Source organism: Sylvia atricapilla, chromosome 1, assembly GCF_009819655.1.
Source record: "Sylvia atricapilla isolate bSylAtr1 chromosome 1, bSylAtr1.pri, whole genome shotgun sequence".
Classification (NCBI taxonomy): Eukaryota; Metazoa; Chordata; class Aves; order Passeriformes; family Sylviidae; genus Sylvia; species Sylvia atricapilla.
Window position 1 is genome coordinate 110,967,648 of NC_089140.1, and position 20,719 is coordinate 110,988,366.

General features: G+C 39.1%; 1 protein-coding gene and 1 non-coding gene across 8 annotated transcripts in view; both read left to right on the forward strand.

Annotated features, from left to right (window-relative positions):
- UBE2V2 (ubiquitin conjugating enzyme E2 V2) overlaps positions 1-20,719 on the forward strand; it is a 34,581-nt gene that overhangs the window by 3,616 nt on the left and 10,246 nt on the right. The window contains exon 1 of one of the 7 annotated variants that reach the window (XM_066330849.1): positions 3,620-3,756. The exons of 1 other annotated variant lie outside the window; for it this stretch is intronic. In XM_066330849.1, coding sequence (XP_066186946.1) covers positions 3,741-3,756 — 16 coding nt within the window. In that variant the 5' untranslated portion in view covers positions 3,620-3,740. Of the gene's footprint in view, positions 1-3,619; positions 3,757-4,087; positions 4,212-10,201; positions 10,478-20,719 lie in introns of those variants that run through there. 5 more of the 7 variants (XM_066330830.1, XM_066330857.1, XR_010744865.1 and 2 more) reach the window with 5 other exon arrangements.
- TRNAA-AGC (transfer RNA alanine (anticodon AGC)) lies at positions 1,222-1,294 on the forward strand. The gene has a single exon. It is a non-coding gene; the product is annotated as a tRNA-Ala (tRNA).

Consider the following 20,719-nt stretch of genomic DNA (forward strand, 5'->3'; position numbering starts at 1 on the left):
TCCAACTCCAACGAGGGTCCAAGAAGGGCCCCGTCTTATACCATTTCGTTACATAACTCTATGTTAATCATTAAACTTACATTGTTCTATTGTATACATCCAAGCATGAATTTTGTAAATACCTTCTTTACGATTCTGGTTTGAAATAATAATCATGTTTAGCTACCAAAAATCATTACAATTCGATCATCTATCTTATGATGATTAGGTACAGTTTCACCCAACCTAGTTTCCAAATACAAGTCGTCCCAATCTTCTCCTTCTCCCCCCATCCTGATTACCCAGGCAGAGTTATACTTGATTTGGTTAAAACAATGAAAGCAACACCTGGTTGCAGTGAAGCAGAGACTATTCCCAGCTTCTCTGGTAACCGAAATTATTAACCCTATCCTAACAAGGGGCTGTGGGTGCAGTTGTGTGGGAGGACAGGGCTTAAGGAGCGACCCTCGGGCTGTGGGTGCAGTTTGGGGAGGGTCGCTCGTGTTCCCTGAAGCGTAATGCTGCGTGTCAAGTCACATGAGCACCGGTGCGTTCGTTTTTCAAAAAAAGTCAGTGTTTTAAGGATGTTAAAACTAATGCATTAATTATAGGGAAGTGCATTTGGTGGCGTAATAAAGAAGAAAAACACAGATATGCTTTATTTTCACTTGACTCACCTCAGAGAAGCTAGACACCTTCTCTAAAGATGTGTGTGCTTATATATATATACACACATATACACGTACAAACACACACACACGTGCAAGTTTTGACTATAAAACTGCTCCATTCAAGCAGATGGCATTTTTTTCTTTCATTAAACGTTTCCTGAACGAGTTTTTACATGTGCATGCCCTGAAAATTGGAGAGAACATGGGTTTCCTCGTTGAATGTGGAACACTTGTTCAATAAAAGTAGGGCGGCGCTTTTTTTTTTTTTTTTTCCCCTGAAAACCACGCATTTGGTTTCTTTTAAGTAACTTGATCTTTTGGAGAGCTTCTTGTATGAAAGCAGCTGAATAAGAAAGACTCGTGGTTTAAAAGGATGAATGAGATAATTCTGGTAGTGTACATGCTGAAAGACGTGTCCCACGATTGCAGCTGAGGGCTGCAGTCAGTTGTTGGCGAGTGGAAGGAATGACTCAGCAAGAAACAACGATTTTATAATGAAACATAGTTGTGTTGTGGGCTTTTGTTAGTTTAGAGTGTGTATCCCAAAGTTTTGATTATGTGCTTTTCAGGTGGGGAATTAGCTCAAATGGTAGAGCGCTCGCTTAGCATGCGAGAGGTAGCGGGATCGATGCCCGCATTCTCCAGTGTTTTCACTATGGATGTCATTATAAACCACGTGGCAGTATTTAAAGTTATCTTCCCATTTACACATAAGTTTTCTTGTGTAACGGTGCACAGAAACCTGAAAGAACTGTAATTTTTTAAAAAGGGATACTGGTTTTTAAATATTTATCTTTTTTCCAATTTCAATTTCATTTCAATTTTCATTCTGTTCAAAAGAACAAAATCAGATGTTTGTTCTTTTGCACAGAGGAGGTAAAACAGACAATCTGCATGAAATAATCAAATTTGCTGACATCTTAATGCAATAAAAATGACATGTAAAATTTATTGAGAAAAGGAAATGAGGAAATTTTGGTTGGTCCTTAAGTATTTGGTTAATGATTTCATTAGTTAGTAAACGTTACATTTGATATTATAGTTTAGTGTGTAGTGAGCAAAATTTTGTATTCATGCTTTGAGTAAGACTCGTTGTTTCTGCAGTATTTTGGTTGTATAGGCTGTTTATTAGAAAGAGTGGGCTAGAATATTCTGTAGTTCTTTTGTGCCTGGTAGCAAGATTGTGCCTTTTGCTTCTGAATTTTCACATCTCTGAAATACTTTTTTTAAAATAGTTTTTATTTTCTTACTTGCTAACTCAGGTGTCTAACTGCTTGCACTTCCAGTTTGAGATTGCACGAGGAAACAAGCAGAATGTGCTTCTTACATGTACAGTGAATTTGTGCAATTAGGATTTTGGAAGTGCACATTTTAAACAGACACGGGAAACAAAAGTTATTAATTAGGCTCCATGTTAAAAGAGGAGAAACCTTGATGCATGATGTACAAGTAGCACCTGTGGAGAAGGGAGATCTTCCTGTGACCATGACAAGAGAGGAATTAACTTCTAGATGGAATAGAATAGAAATTGCATTTGCTTATTTCTCTTGTATTCTCCAAGAACTGGAGAGAAAAGAGGAATTGTGACTGTAAGGCTGCTTGATGCCTCTTGAAATGAAGTCTAAGGTAGAGAAAAGTATTATGGTCTTGTCATGAGTCCCTTTTGGACTCGGGTAATAATTTAAATGTCTGTCTGCTTGGAATAAGACTCTTCAGTAGTCTTTGGTGTGATTATTATTGCTTCTGTGTTTTTGCTGCTGCGTAATACCTGACACTTTCTGTGCTTTTAAAGGGAATGAGTTATATTGCTCTTCTTAGCTGGTCAAATGCAGGTTGTGCACTAATGGAACGAGGGAATTTGCTGGGGCTCTGTTCCGGTGCAGTCTGCAATCACTCGAAAACATGGAAGCTTTCAGGACTGATGACTTTTCATTACATTGATGCCCAGGTTCCTACATCGGGGCCCTTCTGTCTACTAGGGCTTGTAAACACTGGAAAAGCTTACTTCTAATACTTTTGGAGTAAATATGAATAGAAGTAAGATGTTTTTGCTTATCCCATGTGGTGTTTTATGTCCTTATTTTTTTGGCAAACTATCCTGTGAAGAATTTACAGGATTGAGAGACACAAGAGTCCTGGCTCAAAGGAACTACTACCTGTGGAAGTATACTACTTGTTAATGTAAGAGTAGCTCACCAGCACTCTGCAAGGGGAGCTGCCTTCTCCCACCTGTCTGGGTCCCCAGCACGCTGCAGGTTGTGGTTCCCAGGCAGGATGGGCAAGGTGCTGCCGCAGCGGCTGCCTTCAGCTGAGCTCAGCCTCGGCTCTCGGGGAAGGACCTGGAACCTGAGTTTTGTAATTGACTTTTGCAGGTGAAGAAACGTTTGGCATCATGGCTAGACGTTTGTAGAATCAATTTTCCACAGTTCCTATGCTACCGAATGTCAAATATTTCACCTTTTGAAAATGTCACATCATTCTGAGGAGCTAACTCTAATTAGCACCTCTTTGATATATTTCCGGCATTTCTGTGGTTTTCAAAATTTTGTCGGTATTCTTTCCTTTTCTGCCTTTTTAATTTTTTTCCTCCTCCAAAGACCCTTCTGCATCTAAGTGTCTCGCTTGAAGCCAAGCTGAAAACCAAAAAAAAAAACCGTAAGTGAAGCTTCACCGCTGTGTGCCGACTTCCTCATTACTGGAGGTTGGGGTGCGGGCTGAGTGGGGTTGGCAGGGCAGGGATGCAGCCGCGGGAATTTGCTTCCCAGGTGTAACAGCCCGCACGGGAACAGACGTGGCGAGTGCCTGGAGAGAGACGTATGGTGCGTAGGGGCTGGCAGGAGGATACCGAGGGAGGAGAGCACGCCTGGAAGCGCGGTGCCGAGGGCTCCAGGGGGAGCGCAGCCCGGCTGCGCCTGGCCCCGGCCCCGCCCCTAGCCCCGCCCCCTAGTCCCGCCCCCTAGCCCCGGCCCCGCCCCGCGCGCTCCAGGGATGCGCCCGCTCCTTCCTGGCGGGAAGTGACGGAGCCGCTCCAAGGGGAAGTGACGCGCGTGGCGTGCGGGCCCGGAGCGGTGTGGGGGGGGCTCGGACAAGATGGCCGGATCCACAGGTCTGTGAGGGGGGGCTCGGTGGGCCCGGGACAGCGGCGCGCTGGGCTCGTGCTGGGGAGGCGCCCCCGCAAGGGCCCGGGGCGGGTCGCCTTTCTCCGGGATGGGGGGGCGAGCTGCCTCCAGAGGGAGAGACCCGAGTGGGGAGGAGTTGTCTTCTGACAGGGGGGAAAGGGAAGCTGCAGGGGCGCCAGGACAGGTTATCACAGAATCCTGGGTTCACTTAGGTCGGGAGAGGCCTCTGAGATCATGGAGTCCAGCCCGTGACCGAACAGCACCTTGTCAATTAGACCAGAGCACCGAGTGCCACGTCCAGTCTTTCCTGAAGCACCTCCGGGGCCGGTGACTCCACCACCTCCCTGGGCAGCCCCTTCCAATGTCTAATGTGAAGAAATTCCTCCTAATTCACTCATGCCTCGGGCCCGATCGTTTCCGTCCGTGGGGCAGCGACATCCTTGTGAGAGCCCGGCCTGGGGGTGCCTGATGGGAGCCAGGGCTCCGAGTGCCGAGGGAGGGAAGAATTGACCTGCCGAGAGGCAGGAGTGGATGGATAGTTGCTAGTGTGTGTGAGGAAGGCAGGAGATGTTGTTAGCCTGGTAAAGATGCTGCAGTAAAGAAAGATCCATACTGAAGATTTGTCCCAGAATACAAGTGGGTGAACACAGAAGACGTGGTATAGTGGTATGTAAAATAAAGGATTGTCTGTGTGCTTTTTTTATTCGGGAGAGAAGGGCTTAGGCCTGTACTGTGTTTTGGGACAAAGGTACTTCACTTCGGTGGTGACCGTAGCATAGTGGGAAGGCGGAATGGAGCTCTCTTCCCTATGGTATCCACTGGAGCCAAAGGGTCTCTCTCATAGGCAAATTTGAGGGCAAAGAGCTGTCAGTCATCCCAGGAAGCCTCTCTCAGGTGCAGAGTGTTGGTGTGGCAGAACACTGTGGAAAGTGGTGGCAAAGAAAGGGACAAGAATATTGCTTCAAGTGCTAAATTAGAAGCTCAATTATACCCTCTCAGTTTCGTTTCATGAAAGGCTTGAAATATGAAAAGACCTTCCCCCAGTGCTAAAACCTGGAGTCTTTGGGGGCTTGTTTCCACTTCTTCTGCCCTGAGACTCTTAAGTGGGATGGATGGATCTCAGGATAGGGGAATGAATTAACTTCAGCAGCTAGTCTAGGGTCAGTGTTGGCCACATAAGAAACATCTGTATATTTGAACTGGTCATGGTACCTTGCTGTTGATTCTGTGAGGAGAGCTTGGGCAGGTTTTGGGTCTTTGTTTTTAGAAGGAGAGTCATCTCCAGCTGGTGGGTTTGTTTTTTTTTTTTTTTTTTTTTTTTTTTTTTTTTTTTTTTGTGTGTGGGATTTCCAGAGTGGAATTTGATGAAGTTGCAACAAACTGGGTTGTGAAGTAGCTTTTGCACCTATGTGGAAGAGCAGTTCAAAATTATTACCTATGATAAACTGAGCTAGAATGGATATATTGAGAGAAACTCATATATTTGCTCATCTGGGAATTACTGCATTTTATGTTGTTAGGGTTCTTTTTTACTTTTTTTCTTGTCATCTAAATTTAAAAGGGTTTTGTTATGGAGTGACACTGAAAGAGTTCAGCTTATGTCTGGGCTCTTGCTGGAGATTTCCTGTAATACATCAGGAAGCAAAATTGGTTTAGGTCGTGTATTGAGTACTGGCGCTTGTCATTCAAGCTGGCTAGTGTAGAATATCAGTTACTAAAAATTTTTGTAGTGAAAAAAGCTGTTTTCTTCCTACTTCAACCCTATAAGAATAAATAGTTTTTGACTGAACTTGAATAGTTTCACTGCTGTAAGTGTTCTTTGCAGTGTTACAAGACTTATTTTAAAATCTCTTGTTTCTCTGGTAGTTACTCAGGGGGGTTGTTTTTGACTCAGAAATACAGCTACACTTAAGGTTCATAAAAAGCAGGAGACTCATAATACGTGTGGCTGCTCTAAACAGCATAAAGGGCCAGTACTGCATGTAGGCCTTGTTGAAGAAATTAAATTAAACTAATTTGTTGTAGTAAAATGCTGCAAGCAGGCTGAATCATCAACAAAACTGCTGGGAAAATTAGTCAGGGCTTCTAAAACAACATATTCTTGTGGAGAAAATACTGTGACTTTTTATTGGTACACACATGGGGTGGGGGGTGGAAGGGTGTTTGTTTTGTTCTTTCCACATAGTATGCAAAAATTCAGACTTCACCCAGACCTGCTCTTGCCAGGAAGCTGTGTTATAATCATTTGTGGAGGAGGGAAGGGAATGATCTGCTATTAACTTTGTTATAGATTTAAGATTTAAATCTGCCTAGCTCTATGACTTTATTCTGCTCTTGCTGTAAAGTTCGACTTTGAAATTATTTATTACAGAAACAAAGAAAAAAAAAGAAAAAAAAGTTTTGATTGCATGAAGTCCAGGAAAGAAATTTTAGCCCCAAGGAAGTCAACACCCAAACTTACTAAGATCAACTGTCTTACTTTTATCCCAGAAATTCCATTCCTGGGCTTGCAAATTCTGTGAGCAAAATTTATGTATATTTAACAGCAGAGAATTTAGTCTGAAAATAGCTGTGCTTTAATGTGTGCCAGAGAAATTGAATGTGTCAGTGTTACGTTGCTGTTTAATAAGTATCCTACCTGCTTTCTGAAATCACCTGTAATGAGTAAATTTTACATGTAAATACTCCATGTGGTAGAAATGGATCTTTATAAACTGCAGTTTGATCTGATATTGCACCTCCTTCTGCTTGAAGCTGGATCTGGGTTATTTGTGTGGGTCCTACTGGAGGTCTGGGGTTAAACAAGTCAAATTTTTAGAGAAGAGAGCAGCTGTGTATAATATACAATCATCTAATTTCGTTTTGATTAGCTGGAGATTCCTTCTGTTAATCTGTTTGAAAATACATAGTAGAAGATGTAAATAAACACAGTTTCAAGTTAAAAGAAATAATTCACTAAGGCATACCATTTAAACATCTCTTGTCTAAAAAAAGAGGCAGATAAAAACCATCATTATAAGGAGTTAATTCAGGAGTTAATTTCTGCATTTTGATAATTTGGATTTCACTTAATATTACCTTATATCTAATGTAATACATATATATATAATGTGAATGTTCCCTAAAGGCAGTGATGGTGTTATAAATGGTTAGAATTTATGTGAGAAAACACAAGAATTAAGGCAGTAGTGTCAAATATGGTGCTGTAACTATGGGCTGCTAATGCTTTTGCCTCCTTCCTTTTCAACTGAGAGCTTCAGTAGCTTGGGGGAGGGCGGATAGGGCTGAGTTAATGAAAATTTCCCTTGATTTGTTGAAACTGGATGTTTGGAGAAGAGAAATTGACTGATCTACAGTCAAAATTATGTGAGATTCCTGATTTACTTCTAGTATTTTGTCTTGAGCAACCTTTTTTGAAAGTGTGTTTGAAGGCATGTGGCTAGATCCTTGTGAAATATTTTTTTCTGTAAAATACATACTTTTAATTTCCAGTTATTCTTCTCTAGAAGGATGAAACTGTTTCATTGTGTAATCTAAGCCGCCCATGCAAAAATGTCCTTCCCTTTGATTTTATAGATGATTGATTCTGTGAGTAGAAATGGCACAATGCACATCAGTGTCTTATTTTCATAACTTAAAAAAAAAAAAACAAACAAATTCTGTTTGCAAACGTTTGGTGGTTGTGGAAGCAGTTCTAAGCGTGCCTGACTACAGCAGTAAGGAAGCTGGTGAAAAATTAAAATTCACATTACAAGTGAAGGGCTGGAAGTGGTGTTGAGTGCATTCTAGACTCCCTGAGCTGGGAAGCAAGGACTGAATGTCCCATTCTAATGGTTGAGGCTTTTGTTGTTGTTCTTGTTGCTTTTGGTTTATTTTGCTTACAAAGTTGGGGGGTTTTTTCTTCCTCTCTTAAAATCTTCAGTTGCAAAGATATTCTATAATGTGAGATGTTTTGCAGTACTTGCTCTTAAATGCCTTGAAACTCTTTTCTTCATTCCAAATCAAGCTGATGACTGTCTGTTCTGTGCCTAGTAGGGTAAAGATTTATATGCTCTGTGGGGGACACCTAGGTATTAAGAGCCTTTCAGAAGAGTAATAAGGGATATAGTCGTGAGATGTAGAAGCAATGATTTAAAGATTAACCACATTTTTTCCATGTGATATAATTTAAACTTCGTGTCTAGAAAAGTCTGCACAGGTAGACTTCACTTTTCCTATGACCTGTTGAATGTTTGTTTCCTTCCTGTTTTTTCTGCTTGTCGAGGAAATAGTTGTCTGTTCTCAATCCACTGTGTTTTACCTTGAAGGATGTATTATTACTCCCTCCCATCTTCTCTTTTATGCCTCCACTACATTGTTCATTTATCCAGACCTGATCCAAGAAGTCAGTTTAAGAGCTTCTTAGAATTTTACAGGCCTCAAAGTTTATTCTGTGGGTTTTCAGTGTTGGCTCTGTAAGTACAGACTTCTTGAAGCTGCAAGTAATCAAACAAAACAAAAGAAGTAAAATACTGTGTTCCATGAGGCAGCAAGTACTCTGTGTGGAGCATTTTTCCATCCTGTCCTATGCACAAGGAATTGCAACTGTGATTGTTCTGCCTGCTTAAAAACATCTTAACAAACCACAAATAATTTCAGCTGGGTTGAGAGGTTTAGTTTAACGACTTTAAAACTATATATAGACCATCAGTCCTTTCCAACTTTGGGGCATATATAGGCAAGATGCTCTGTTTCTTCTCAGAGCTTTGCCTATATAATTTTGCTGTTGTTGTTCTGGTGTTTTATAACTCTGTCCTTAAATACAAACCTACTTATGTCTTTCTGACACAATAGCTGTGTGTGTTCTTGCAGCAAAGCAACTTACCTCTGCAATAAAAAAGTGGCCTACTTTGTAATCTTCTGTTTGTTTAAGACCTTGTTTGAAATTCAAGGATGTTGTCAGACATGGTATTGAAACCCATTATCTAAACTACTCTGTACAATGCTGGAAAATTTTAGCCTGGATAAAGGTACAACACAGAATTTCAGGAAGACAAGTCTTTCAGCAGTTGAAGGCAGATGGTCCATACTATAAACCCTGAGTATGCATGAGAAGGCTTCTCATGTAAGAATTAGATTTCCAAGTCTTGTGAGTAGTTGGTGGAATGTATTTTTGTATTACATGTATCATTACATATGTATTTGTTAGTGTTTGTGTTTTGCCTTTTGGAAGGTTTTTCCAGAGGCAATGTTTAATACATGCTGTGAAACTGTTCAGCCTCTTTTTATTAACAGACCTTTCCTCTCTCTTGTCCCTGCTCTTTTTATCTACTGTTCTCCCTCCTATGTGTTGTCTTATATTATTATCTGCACTATTAACTGGTTTTATCTACAGTGTAGCTCATATTTCGTTTTGACTGAAACTTAATGTAAAGTACCACATTAGCTTCAGCTACTCCTGTTAGATTTTGTTGCTTTGTCTCAGTTATCCTGTGGGAACCTCAGCACAGAGCATGGCAAGACAAGAAAGTGCTGTGGGGAAAGCCTTCAAAGTAGCCTTGATTTAAGTATTTGGAAGGGTTTTACTGTATGCTGTTCTGCCCAAAGAATGTTTTTCTTTGTATTTGTCATTTGGAATACACTAGTGAGATATAATTCAAACAATATTTTGAATTGAATCAGTGCAGAAACTTGTGACTGTGAAGCTGTCAGACCAGTTCTGAATAACATGAGCTTCTGGCTTACAGCCTTTTCAAAAATGTGTGATGATTTAAGTCTGTGACTCTAAACCATTTCTGGTTAGCATTTTGGAAGGAGTGGAATCTTCAACACTTAGAACTTACAACCTTTATTTCAGAAGGACGAGATGCTTCAACTAGATTTTAAAAATAGTCAGAAAAATTACGGATATACAGTATGCTCCTTTAAAAAATTCTTGCATTAGACATATTTAACAGCATAAAGGAAATAAATCACCTCCCTCCATTGTATGTGACTATTCATAAACTGGATAATTGTGTTTGCAGTTTACTTGTGTAAATCAAAACATTTTGCCCAATACATGTAAAAGAAGTGTCCTTTATTCAATATATTTGCAGTAAAATGTCCAGTTTTATTCATATAACTTAGAACTTTTCTAGAGAAGGAATTGTAAATTTTCTTTCTTCTCATGTGGTCATTTAAATATTAAATAATTTGAACTTTTGGGTACCACAGCATATAGAAAATAGCAGGCTATTTTCTATAAGAAGTATGATTCAAAAAAATAATGTAGGAAAATAATCGAATGGCAGTTCTTTTTACTGAATATGTGGTGATTGGTGCATTTGCTGATTATATCAATATGTGTATGCTTACGTGTATAGCTGAAAGAATAACATTATCTGTTTTGCATAGATAAGGGATCTTTATGTTTTGGACTGTGGGTAGGTGCTGAGTCATGGTGGAAAGGACCTTCATGCAAATGTTAGAACAACTGTTTGATAATCAGTGACTTGTAACCCGTTTAAGACAGCTTTACAGCTTTCCTAGACTAAATCCTTGATGCTACTCATGTTATCTGGGTCACACTTTGTACTCTTAACTTTTAAAGCAGACCCTGGGAAAGCTGTTTCATGAGGGATGCTGGGTCCTGCTGGGTTACTGTAGTCTCATTCTCCTCCTTGTCCCTTTATTTGGAGAAAAAAAAAAAGTTTCTATGTCATTTTAATTTAAAAGGTAACTTTAAAAGTATGTGTTTCAAATCATTTTTTTCTCTCTGCCAACGTAAAATCAGGTTTAAAACTAAACTTTCAAAAATGAGCCATTTTAAGTTGCATTATTTTTTTCTGTCATTATTTAGCTTTGCAGTTTTAATAGCGGGATAATTTATACTAAACAAGTTTGGAGGTTAGTTTTTAACTTCTGAGGGTAGAAATTGGAAAGATTTCTTTGCGTGGTAAAGTCTTGATTCCTTGGACTATTAAATCACAGCTAATATTGCTGGTGGTTTTTGAAGTGACAGATATCTTTTCTAAGTCCTGTTTGCTGGCTTCCTCCCGTACATTGTTTCGTACAAAATTGAAATAGTAATTCTCCATTTGCCAAGCATCACAACGTGTCACTTTTCATTATCCTTTCATACACTAAAACAATATGGGAAGGTGGTTGAATTATTTAATAGCTCATGTGTTTCATTCGGTGGTTGCCTATAAAGAGTTAAGTTTTAAACCCGTAGTCAGCTTGTGTGTTTCCACCTTTCACCAAACAGCCCCGGATTTCAATTGATGAGTTATTTAGTGGTTTAACTGTTTAGTACCTGTATAGTTTTTCTTATAGTGTGAGACACCATTGGTCATGCAGTGTCTGAGTTAACAGTGGTCTTGTTTATAACAAAAAAATACACTTAGATAAAGTATAGACTAATACAGACTATAATATAGATAAAGAAATGCCACTAGTATTGGTGCAAATTTGTAAAATTGCTTTTAAGCAGTTTATACCAATTTTCTTTTGGGATTGCAGTCCAGTTTTGGTGGGGTTTATACTAAAATTTTCTGTTGTTGTGGAAACTTTTTTTAAAAGTTTCTTTGGATGAAGTGTTTTAATTACTCGAAACATTTGTGGGAATTTGTGGAATTTGGGGTTTATTTCTTTTCCCCCCCCTCTGTTTTTGCTTAGAACTTGCTTATGCCTTCTCTATTATGTAATCTTAACAATATTTGTATCTGTAGCGAAGCAAGCTTCTCCATTACTGTAATTTTTATGAGCATCATTAGTCATTCTGTGCCAGCAGCAGTGCTCAAGATGATCGTGTTTGCATAGAAGAGTAAAGACAGAGTGATGTTGTTGCTTCCTCGACAACAAAGCTGAGTTCAGCTGGAGCTGCTCTCAGACTATATTCTGTGTGTGCACATATCCAATCCTGACTACTGTGCTGCTCCTCACTCATGTGCATACGGTGACTCTTGCTCTTATTTACTGCTGTACCTTGTGCAACTTTAGGACGTGTAGGGTATTGTTGTTCTGTAACAAATCAGCGAAGTGGAGAGGACGTTTGGAAGTTGGGCTGCAGGAGTTGTGAAGTGGAGGTTTTCAGTGAGGCATGGGCCTTGGTAAGGAGAGATGGCGGAGAATGGGAAAAACTTGATGGAATTTTTGAGATACTGGCTCCTCCATGGGTGCTGGTGAGAGGTTGGAGCAGTTCTGATGAATCATGTAGTTAATGGCAGCTGCACCTCCATCTGCTGCTCCTCTGAAAAAGGTGCATAAGGGGAAAGGGGTGGTAGTGGGGGAGCAGGGAAAGAGGGGAGAGAGGGGTGGCCGTGAGCATGGTTAGCAGTGAATAAAAACTGAACAGCTATGATGTGTTTTCCTGGAGGAGACTGACCATCACAGGAAGAGTTGTGTCCACAGGGCTGCCTTCAGTAAATAATCCAGTGGATTATGGAACAGAATTGGTAGAAATCAAAGTTACTAGAAAGAGTTAACTCACTTCCTTCTGGTTACTCTGGAGGCAAGATAAAAGAAGGGAAGGCTTAGGTGATGCCTTGGTAATGTAGCCATTTGCTTTGCTAGTAATTTCTCACACTTTAAAACATAATTGGTAAAACCTCAAACTGTGCAAACTTTTCCCTAAGAAGTTTTGTATTTGGAATGTGCACTCTGCTGGAGAGCTCAAGTTTGAGGTCTTGTCATTGTTAGTGTGAAACATCAGCCACTGAAAAATATTGAATAAATTGATGTTGCTTTTGCAGTTTTGATCTGCTGAGATCTCTTACTCCAGCATCAAGATTTGTGGTTTAAACCATTTTAATGTGTTTGTAAACCAGATACGTGTCTGCCAATCCAGCTACTAATGGCTAGCTGTCTAGAAATCAATTTCTTCCCACCCCAGTGAAACTAAAGCTAGCACTGAAAAATGTCATTCTGTGTAGAATTTATAATTTTCAATTATTATCACTAGTTGATAGTTAATAGTGTCTTAATATTATGAATATGCATATGAAATGGAAAGCCAGGTGAAAAAACCCTGCTTCTGTAAATCTATGTTGTCTTTATTGTTTCAGGTTTTTTTCAGCTAGTGTTAGTGTCCTGCCCTAAAGAGTTAAATACCTCTATGCCTGTTCAGCCCTTCTCTCCTCCACCAAAATCTGAATGCTGAGTTGCAGTAAATGACCAAGGATTCTGCTGTATTAAGAGCTTCTCATTAACTGCCTTCCTAATATAAGCCGTATTTGGAATGTTTATGGCTGTGGCTGGACTCAGAGGAAATCCCTATGAAAGTTATTTTCATGCAGCCTAACTTAAGTTCTGGACTGTGCCTTTTAAGATATTAGCAAATGTATTATTTCACTTAGGTGAAATAAATTGAAATTTTCACTAATACAATTCTGAAAACAAATACAGCTTTACTTAATTTTAACCAAAAATTGGGTTTTAAGGTAAAGGCTTATAACTTTCACACTGCTGTGGCTCTTTATTGGTTCATGCTGAGAAATGTTTCTCAGCAAATGACATCTCTTTATATGAAAAAAACCCCTGAAAGCTGATGAAATGCATACTTTAACTTCAGTCTGGTTCCTAGAACTGCACCTCTTCCTTGAAATCTTCCAACCCGTGTGCTTTCAACATATTTGATTTCAAATATTGTAAAAGGAAAAGATGTTTGCCAATTATAGGGCTCCTAAATAGTGCTTTTATATAAATATATCCGTATATATAGTTTTAGTCCTGCAAAGAAGTGCAATAACCCATTTAGTTCTTAACACTTCATACCTGTTCATTATTGCAGCAAAACTGGCTCCGAATTACAATGGGCATTGAACACAGTGAATAAATGGCCATTTGCTCTATAGTGTTCATTGATGTTCATCTGCTTACTTGAGCTGTGGAGTCTTATCTTCTGCTCATCTCTTATTCATTCCTCAAGTTAGTTGTCTTGTTTCTTTCTTTTTGGGATGAATAATTTCTCCCAACGTGGAAATGAATTTTTATCTGATTTTCTTCTTGAACTTCTTTTCCTAGAAAATTTCCACAGGTAAGCATAGTCAGCTCTGCAAAATCGTTGAGACTAACCTAAACTGGTGTTGCTTACAGCTCTGTGAGGTGCATACTTGATTAATACCTTATTCCTCATCCTGATCAATGTGAATGGGCCACTTATTGCTGCTTAACACCTTCGTTTCACCATTTAAGTATAGTGTAGGACTTCCCCAATTTAAACTCAAAATTGTTAATGCAGAATATTCTCTTGCTCTAATTTTGTTGCCTTGGGGCATACTTGCTGGAGGAAAGCAGAGAAAAATAGCATAGAGTAAATGCAACTTTATGAATGTGACAAATATAAAAAATTATTAATTTGAATTTTACTGAAATATATATTGAAATATTCTTGGAAAGCAGTTGGAAATATCAAACTGCCTTGAATAAGAGTCATGTTGTCTTGGTTATTGGAAACAGTGATTTTACTGTGTGTGTAGTAACATACCTGATTTTTAAAACAAGAGCAACAAGAATAACAAAGGCCATTATTGAATTGCTGCATTCCACTACTGATGCCAGCAGTGGAGTTCTGTTGTAGACAAAACTGTCATGTCCAACTTGGTTGTTGTAGTAACTAGGCTAGTTACTAGAAATATTTTAGGGTTTTGGAGCCTGGTTGCTGTGATCAACCTCAGATAACTGCAATATCATAACAGTACCCTGGTATACTTCCTGATAGTAAGGCTTTTCTTGTATGTATTTTCAGAATATTTACTAGGCTAAAGAGTATGTGATGTGAGGTGATGTGAGCAGGGTAACTGGCAAACAAGAATACACATCAAGTTTACGAAAAAAAAAAAAAAAAAAAGTAAAAGGCTTTTTTCAGAGGCCTATCTTCTGCAGCCAGAATAGAACATATTAGTGTTTCATATGCTCTGACTCTCTTTGCTCTCACTCTCTCTTTAAATTTTTGTTGTTTGTTTTGTTTTCAATGTATTGGCCATTTCAGACCTACTTAAGGCTTTGATTGTTTTATGTTCTTTTTGTGGGTGTGTAAACTGTTGTTAGTACAGCATTTCGGGTTTTTACTTCATTTTGTCCAGAGCAAGATGAATTGCTCAGAGACTGAAAGGAACAAGATGTTTCTCTGTGTTTCTCTTTGTATTTTTTTTCTTCCTCTCCCAGCCCCAGGAGAAATTGTATTATGGCTTGAAATTTGCAAGACTGATGCTCTTCCCCCTTTTCCCTGTCCTTAGGAAATACTTACTTTGCTGCGAGCCTGAAGTTGATAAATGGGGTTTGAGAGGCTTTTCTCTTTGTTACTAAGCTGAGCATGCTTTTCTGTTTTGCTGGAGGTCAGTGGGCAAGAGATAACTCACATATTCAAAATTGTTCATACTACAGACTCCCTGACATAGCTATCTCAATCAGGAAGAATAGCATCCCTGACAGTATCTGACTGTGTAGATGCAGGATTTTTTGATGTAACCTGTTCTTGCATGCATATTAGGATTTGTTTCTAGAGCTGTCTTTTGGAGTGTTGACAGTATGGGGTGTGCTGGTTTAACTATGGTAAAATGTTCCTGGTACTGATGTAACTTTCGGGAGTGATTGAAGTCAAGAACTGAGAGACATTTTAAGAGAAACCTAATGTTGGTATGGATATTGTTACGGACCATTATTCTAAAACTTACAGTTTTGGGTCTAACAGAAAACTTCACACTTTAGGCTCTGAGCCAGTCTATTAAAATTGTTGGTTATAGTTTGGTTTTGTAACCTACAGGTTACAAGAGCAGAGTGTAGGTTATCCTACTCTTGCCTGTTAAGACAGCAAAGAATCATTTGATATATGAGGAGCTTGGACTGCCAACTCTGTTTGCAGGACTGTGTCTGTGTGAATCATTTAAAAATGTGGTTTAATGTATCCAGTGAGCTCTGTCAGATCTGACATAAGTGCACATAAGTGTGACTTTGTGTTCTGTCTTGAGGCTGCTGATTAAATCACTGTGTTGCTGAGTGATCTGACATTGCCAAGTGTGGAACTCTATATAGCAAGAACAGGTCCATCCAGGCAATCCTCATTGTTTACACTAGTGAAAGTTTTTGGTGCTACTAATGGACACTGAAGATTCCTTTTTATTTTCTTTCCTGATTTTCTTTTTTTGGGTTATGCAGATTCTGGATAAAAGCATAGCTATAAGTTTTTCCTGAGTTGTCCTTTGTGGTGGTGTGGTTTTTATTTCTGTTAACTTGGTGATTTAGAATGTAATGTCTGAAGTAGCTTCATATATATGAAAGTGGACCCTCATGCTTAAATTATGGACTTTGTTTACTAAGTCTTCTTTCATTCTCTTCTAATTCCAGGGTATTAAATTCACCCATAATTTCACAGTTTTCTGTAGTCCAGTTTCATGATTAAATTCTTAAATTAAAAACTACTGGTAAATGTAAGCATCGGCCATGGTTTGTTTGTTTGTTTAAGTGAAATACATGTAGTTCAGCTGTTCGTGAGAATTTGGTAGAAGTTGTTTGGCAGTTCCTGTGACAGTTTTTGGGCAGTGGTGTCAGGAGGTATATTTGTCAGTAAAATCCTCAATGAGGTAATCTTGGCAGATAAAGTGAAGAGAGGTTAGGCGGGGAGTGTTACTTTTGCTTTTCGTTTTTTTAATCTGGATGAACCCATCTATGTTTTCACATGCAGAGCCTTAGTCCATCATGGCAAAGAGCTGTGCTGGATGCAGTGTTATATTGAGCTGTAAGTTACAGCCTGCTGAGGGGAATTTACCGTGCCTATAGCTCTGTCTGTGTTAAAATTGACAGCTTTATTCCCCTTCACTTGGAAGTATGATTTTTTTAGCTGAGGAGTGCCTGTTACAGAGAGTAAAACCAACCTCTCTGTGCCTGTCTGGGGCTGCTCCCCATCAGGCAGTGTTGGGGAGAACACCTGAGATCTGGTAGTGAGCTGAATAATGGTGGTGGTTTCCATAATTATATACTGCTAATGAGCTGCACATGAGAACAGAAGGATGTTTCATTGTCCAAATTCTGTAACTGAAATAGCAATTCTTACTCAAATTCAATCAGGAATATTTCAAAGTTTTTAGCAAATATTTGATAAATTACTTTGTTTGGATTAGAGATAAAACTGCAAGCTGTATATGCACTATTAACATGCAGTTTGGAGTGTGCCTTCTGAAATAAGTGAAATAGCGAGAAGAAGAAGTTTTTAACTTTCTATTTATAGGAGAAGCAAACTTAATTTCCAGAAAATCCAGGTCGTCCTTGGCTGGACTTCTAGAAGTTCATGTTTTTTTGCTGGGAAGATGCCACAATCTTGTATATGTGTGAAGGTTATAGCATGATCAAAGCAAGCATGTTGAGTGCACTTCTCCACAAAGGCAGGAGTGGGTGCTCAAGATAGTATTTAATTCCAGTTAATTTTGTTGGAAATTTCTAAATCTGTAATTATAAATTATAGTAAGGGGGGGGTTAGGTTTGTTTTTATTTTCAAAAAATCCACTATGTTAATATTTAAGGTATTCTGTGCTCACTTGTCAGAAATCTAGCAATAATAGTTTTCTGTTAAAACATTTAGTAATTACTTCAATTAAAGCTTGAAGTATTGATGATAAAACATGAATCATATATGCCAGGGACGTAGAAGCAGTTTAGTGAGTTTTGGAGGGGAGAATTTTGTTGTTATCGACAGGATTTTGTTGTGTGTGTGTGTTGGGGTTTTTTTTTGGGGGGGGGTTGGGCTTATTGTGGACTTTTTTTTTCTAACATAAGGGGTTTTTACTCTTATTTTTAACTTCCGAACAGTGTTTTGCTACTTAGTTCTAGCAGTGATAAGACTTTTAGTGTGGGGAGCCTGGCACTTGCTCTCAGATGTTTTTGTCTCTTTTCAGAGCAGATCTAAATTATTTTCTGGAAGTGTTCTGGAGGTTTCCCAAGTCCTTCACTGCTTCCCTTGGGCAGTTGTGGGAACCAGTGAACAGATAATATGATTGAAAAAATGTGATGAACACAGGTCAGTTCATCATAAGGAGTTGTTATTTTCTAGTAAGTGTCATCTCCTACAGTGTTGGGTACAATTTTATGATACAGCTGAGTCAGTGTAGTGGCTTTTTGTCACAAAAGGCTCCTTTATCCTCACACCGATGGTTTTGCAAAGGAAGGCACTGAGAGACACAGCAGTCAGCTCTGGCATTTGTTGTTCCTTTTTTTCTGAGTCAATTCAGTTGATTAACTGGTTGGATTTGATTTTTGCCTGAAGGAAAACCAGCTTTTTTGCTAAATTAGTGTGACAATTTGGCTACTAGATGAGCCTGCTTAGTGCAAGAGCAACAGAATTCTGGGGGAAGGCATTGAACATCAGGACAATGAGCAGTTGGGTCATCTCAGCTGTGCTGAAAGGTGATAGCAGGTAATCAGAAATGAACTTAAATCCTGTTTGGTACTCTCAGGGGGGTTTTCCTCACCCGAGATTTAGGTGGTTTAAAGTCCTTGGCCCTCTAAAAGCCCTGAGTCGTGTCGGTATAAAAAAGCAGAGGCCTCAAGGTCTGTTTTCAGGTTTCTGGTGTTGTTTATTATTTGATATCTCAGAATTTTCTCTGCTCCCAGCTGAGGTCCGGACAGCAGCTGGGACACCAGGTGACTGCCTGCCCCAGGGGATGTCCCCTGACGTTTATACAGATAACTACGTGTCAGTTATTTACTATTTTGTGCCAATGCCCAGTGCCCACACTAAAAGTGTCATTTCTACTTTGATCCAATCCACTCTAACTACTTTGTGCCATCACCACCCCAAGAGATGGAGGACGAGGAAGATGGAGAAGTACATGAGGTACCACCCAAATTCCACCATCTTGTCCCCATCTACCTCTATTCTATAAACTCTAAAACTACTGAATTCTGTATCGTCTACTGTACTAAACTACTATTTTCACATCCCGGTGGTTTGTAATTCCTTTTGCCATGTTGGAAGCTTTTCCCATGGATTAAAATCAAACCCGGTGTTTTCCTGGGCTCTGTGCCAAGGTCTCCAAGCCCCCTGGACCGGCTCCACACCCCCCTGCCCAGGGCTCAAATTCCCTTCCTCGGGTCCCAGGCCATCCAAGGGGATGTCCTGGACTCCAACAGGTACCATCTTTTATGTTCTTTTTAAAGAGCTAAACTGTGACTCAGAAGTTCTGCAGTCAGAGCTGGGGTTCTAAGAAATGGTGGATTTAAGCTGCTGGAGAAGCCTAAATGAACGTGTGAATGCTGAAGTACATGGTGGAGGTTGTGGTTTTTTTTTTTATTTGAGGCTGCACATACCAATCAGAATCTATTCAATTATGTGGTGCAAAGTAGAAGTTTCTCATTCTGGTTTGGCAGACTCAACTGCAGAACATGTATGAATGTGGAGGAAAAACTTTTTGGTTGAAGTGTGATTGTCAGTTCTCATCTCTAGTCGGAATTAGATAAGTAAATGTACAGACTTAATGTTTATCACAATTCAGAATGGCACCAGAGGAATGGGAAAATGCATTTCAATGAAGGTTTTTAGAAGGCTCCATGTCAAAAAATTGAGATGTGATCTTGATGTACTCTGCCGTTGCTTTCATTATGTGTGCTGGCTGGGCTGGTTTGTTAAGCTGTGAGAAGACTGGCCAAAATGTGTAACTTTCTGCTCAGTTAGCAGGCTGAAGGAGCTAAGTATGGGCTCAGATGAGACCAGGCAGGACGGAAGGTGAGGTCACACATGAGTGACTTAATTTCCTTCCGCTGTCCTCATACTATACCCCTAATGCTTTTCCCTGGGAATTTGAACAACTTGGAGACAATAGTTTCTGCCGGTTTTAGAAGCCTCTCCCTAGTCTGTGTTACTAAAAAAAAAAAAAGTTTTAAACGCTGGTTAAGAGAAGGTATAAGCAAGATAAGCTGTTTGAGGAGTTGCTAAAAGGTATGTGTATCTATAGTGATCCATATATCTACATCTATTATCTGAGTAAATAATAATATAGTATATTAAATCTCTCTGTTTCTTGCATAGAGACTACTTGGAGTACAGACTAGGGTAGTGTAAAACCTGAAATTACAGTGATATGCAAATCTGAATAACTGATAGGCAAAACAGTTTTCTTTGGCCTTTATCTTTTTCAAACTTGCTAATAACATCATGTGTACCCAGTCTTAATTTTTAGTTTTATGAAGGACCTGGATTCTTACAGTACAGAAAAGGATCTCTAGTGAAAGTAATGGATAATACTATAGTTGTAAGAAGCTGTAAGAAAAACGAAGTAGCTCTAAGCAGCTATAAGTAAGAGAAAGTTTTATGGTGTTAGAGTATTGTTACTACATCATTGTGCATATTTTATTTTAAAACAAAAGCATTCTATGATTGCATGCACAAATGTTAATTACCTTTCTTTCCTCCGTGCTGAAGTACCATTGGAGCTTTGATACTGTAAAGCAATTGGGCATTCAGTTTGTATAATAATATCTATCAATATCTGCCATTTTTCCTGAATAATAATGAAAATCCTGTAATTATAGTTTGGTTAGTGACTGTTGGTTGGTGCTCTCTAAAGGCATTTAATCTTTGTATTCTGTCATGAATATGTCTTTATCTCTCTTTAACAATTTAATCAATGCTTCTCTGCTTATTTTTTTCTCCTCAGTCAAGTGATAGCATTAATCACTAGATTAAAAAAGACTTGATTTTCGGTTTGCTTACAGCTATTCGTCTTTTGTTAGTTTTTTTTTTAAAGCAAGTGAAATCAGGTGAAAATATTTCAGTCTTATAGCTGACATTTATTAGGATAATCTGTGTTAAATGTTACATTCTTTAATTATGTTTTGGAGTAAATTTCCCATATTGATTTTATGTGCATTCTGGTTGATTAGAACTTGACAGACAGTCAATTGATTTTGAAATGTACTGGATCTAAGCAGTATTGTGCTTGAGAAAGAGAATGTGAACTGAGCCATCTTAGACTAAAGAGAGCTCTCCTATTTTCTGTT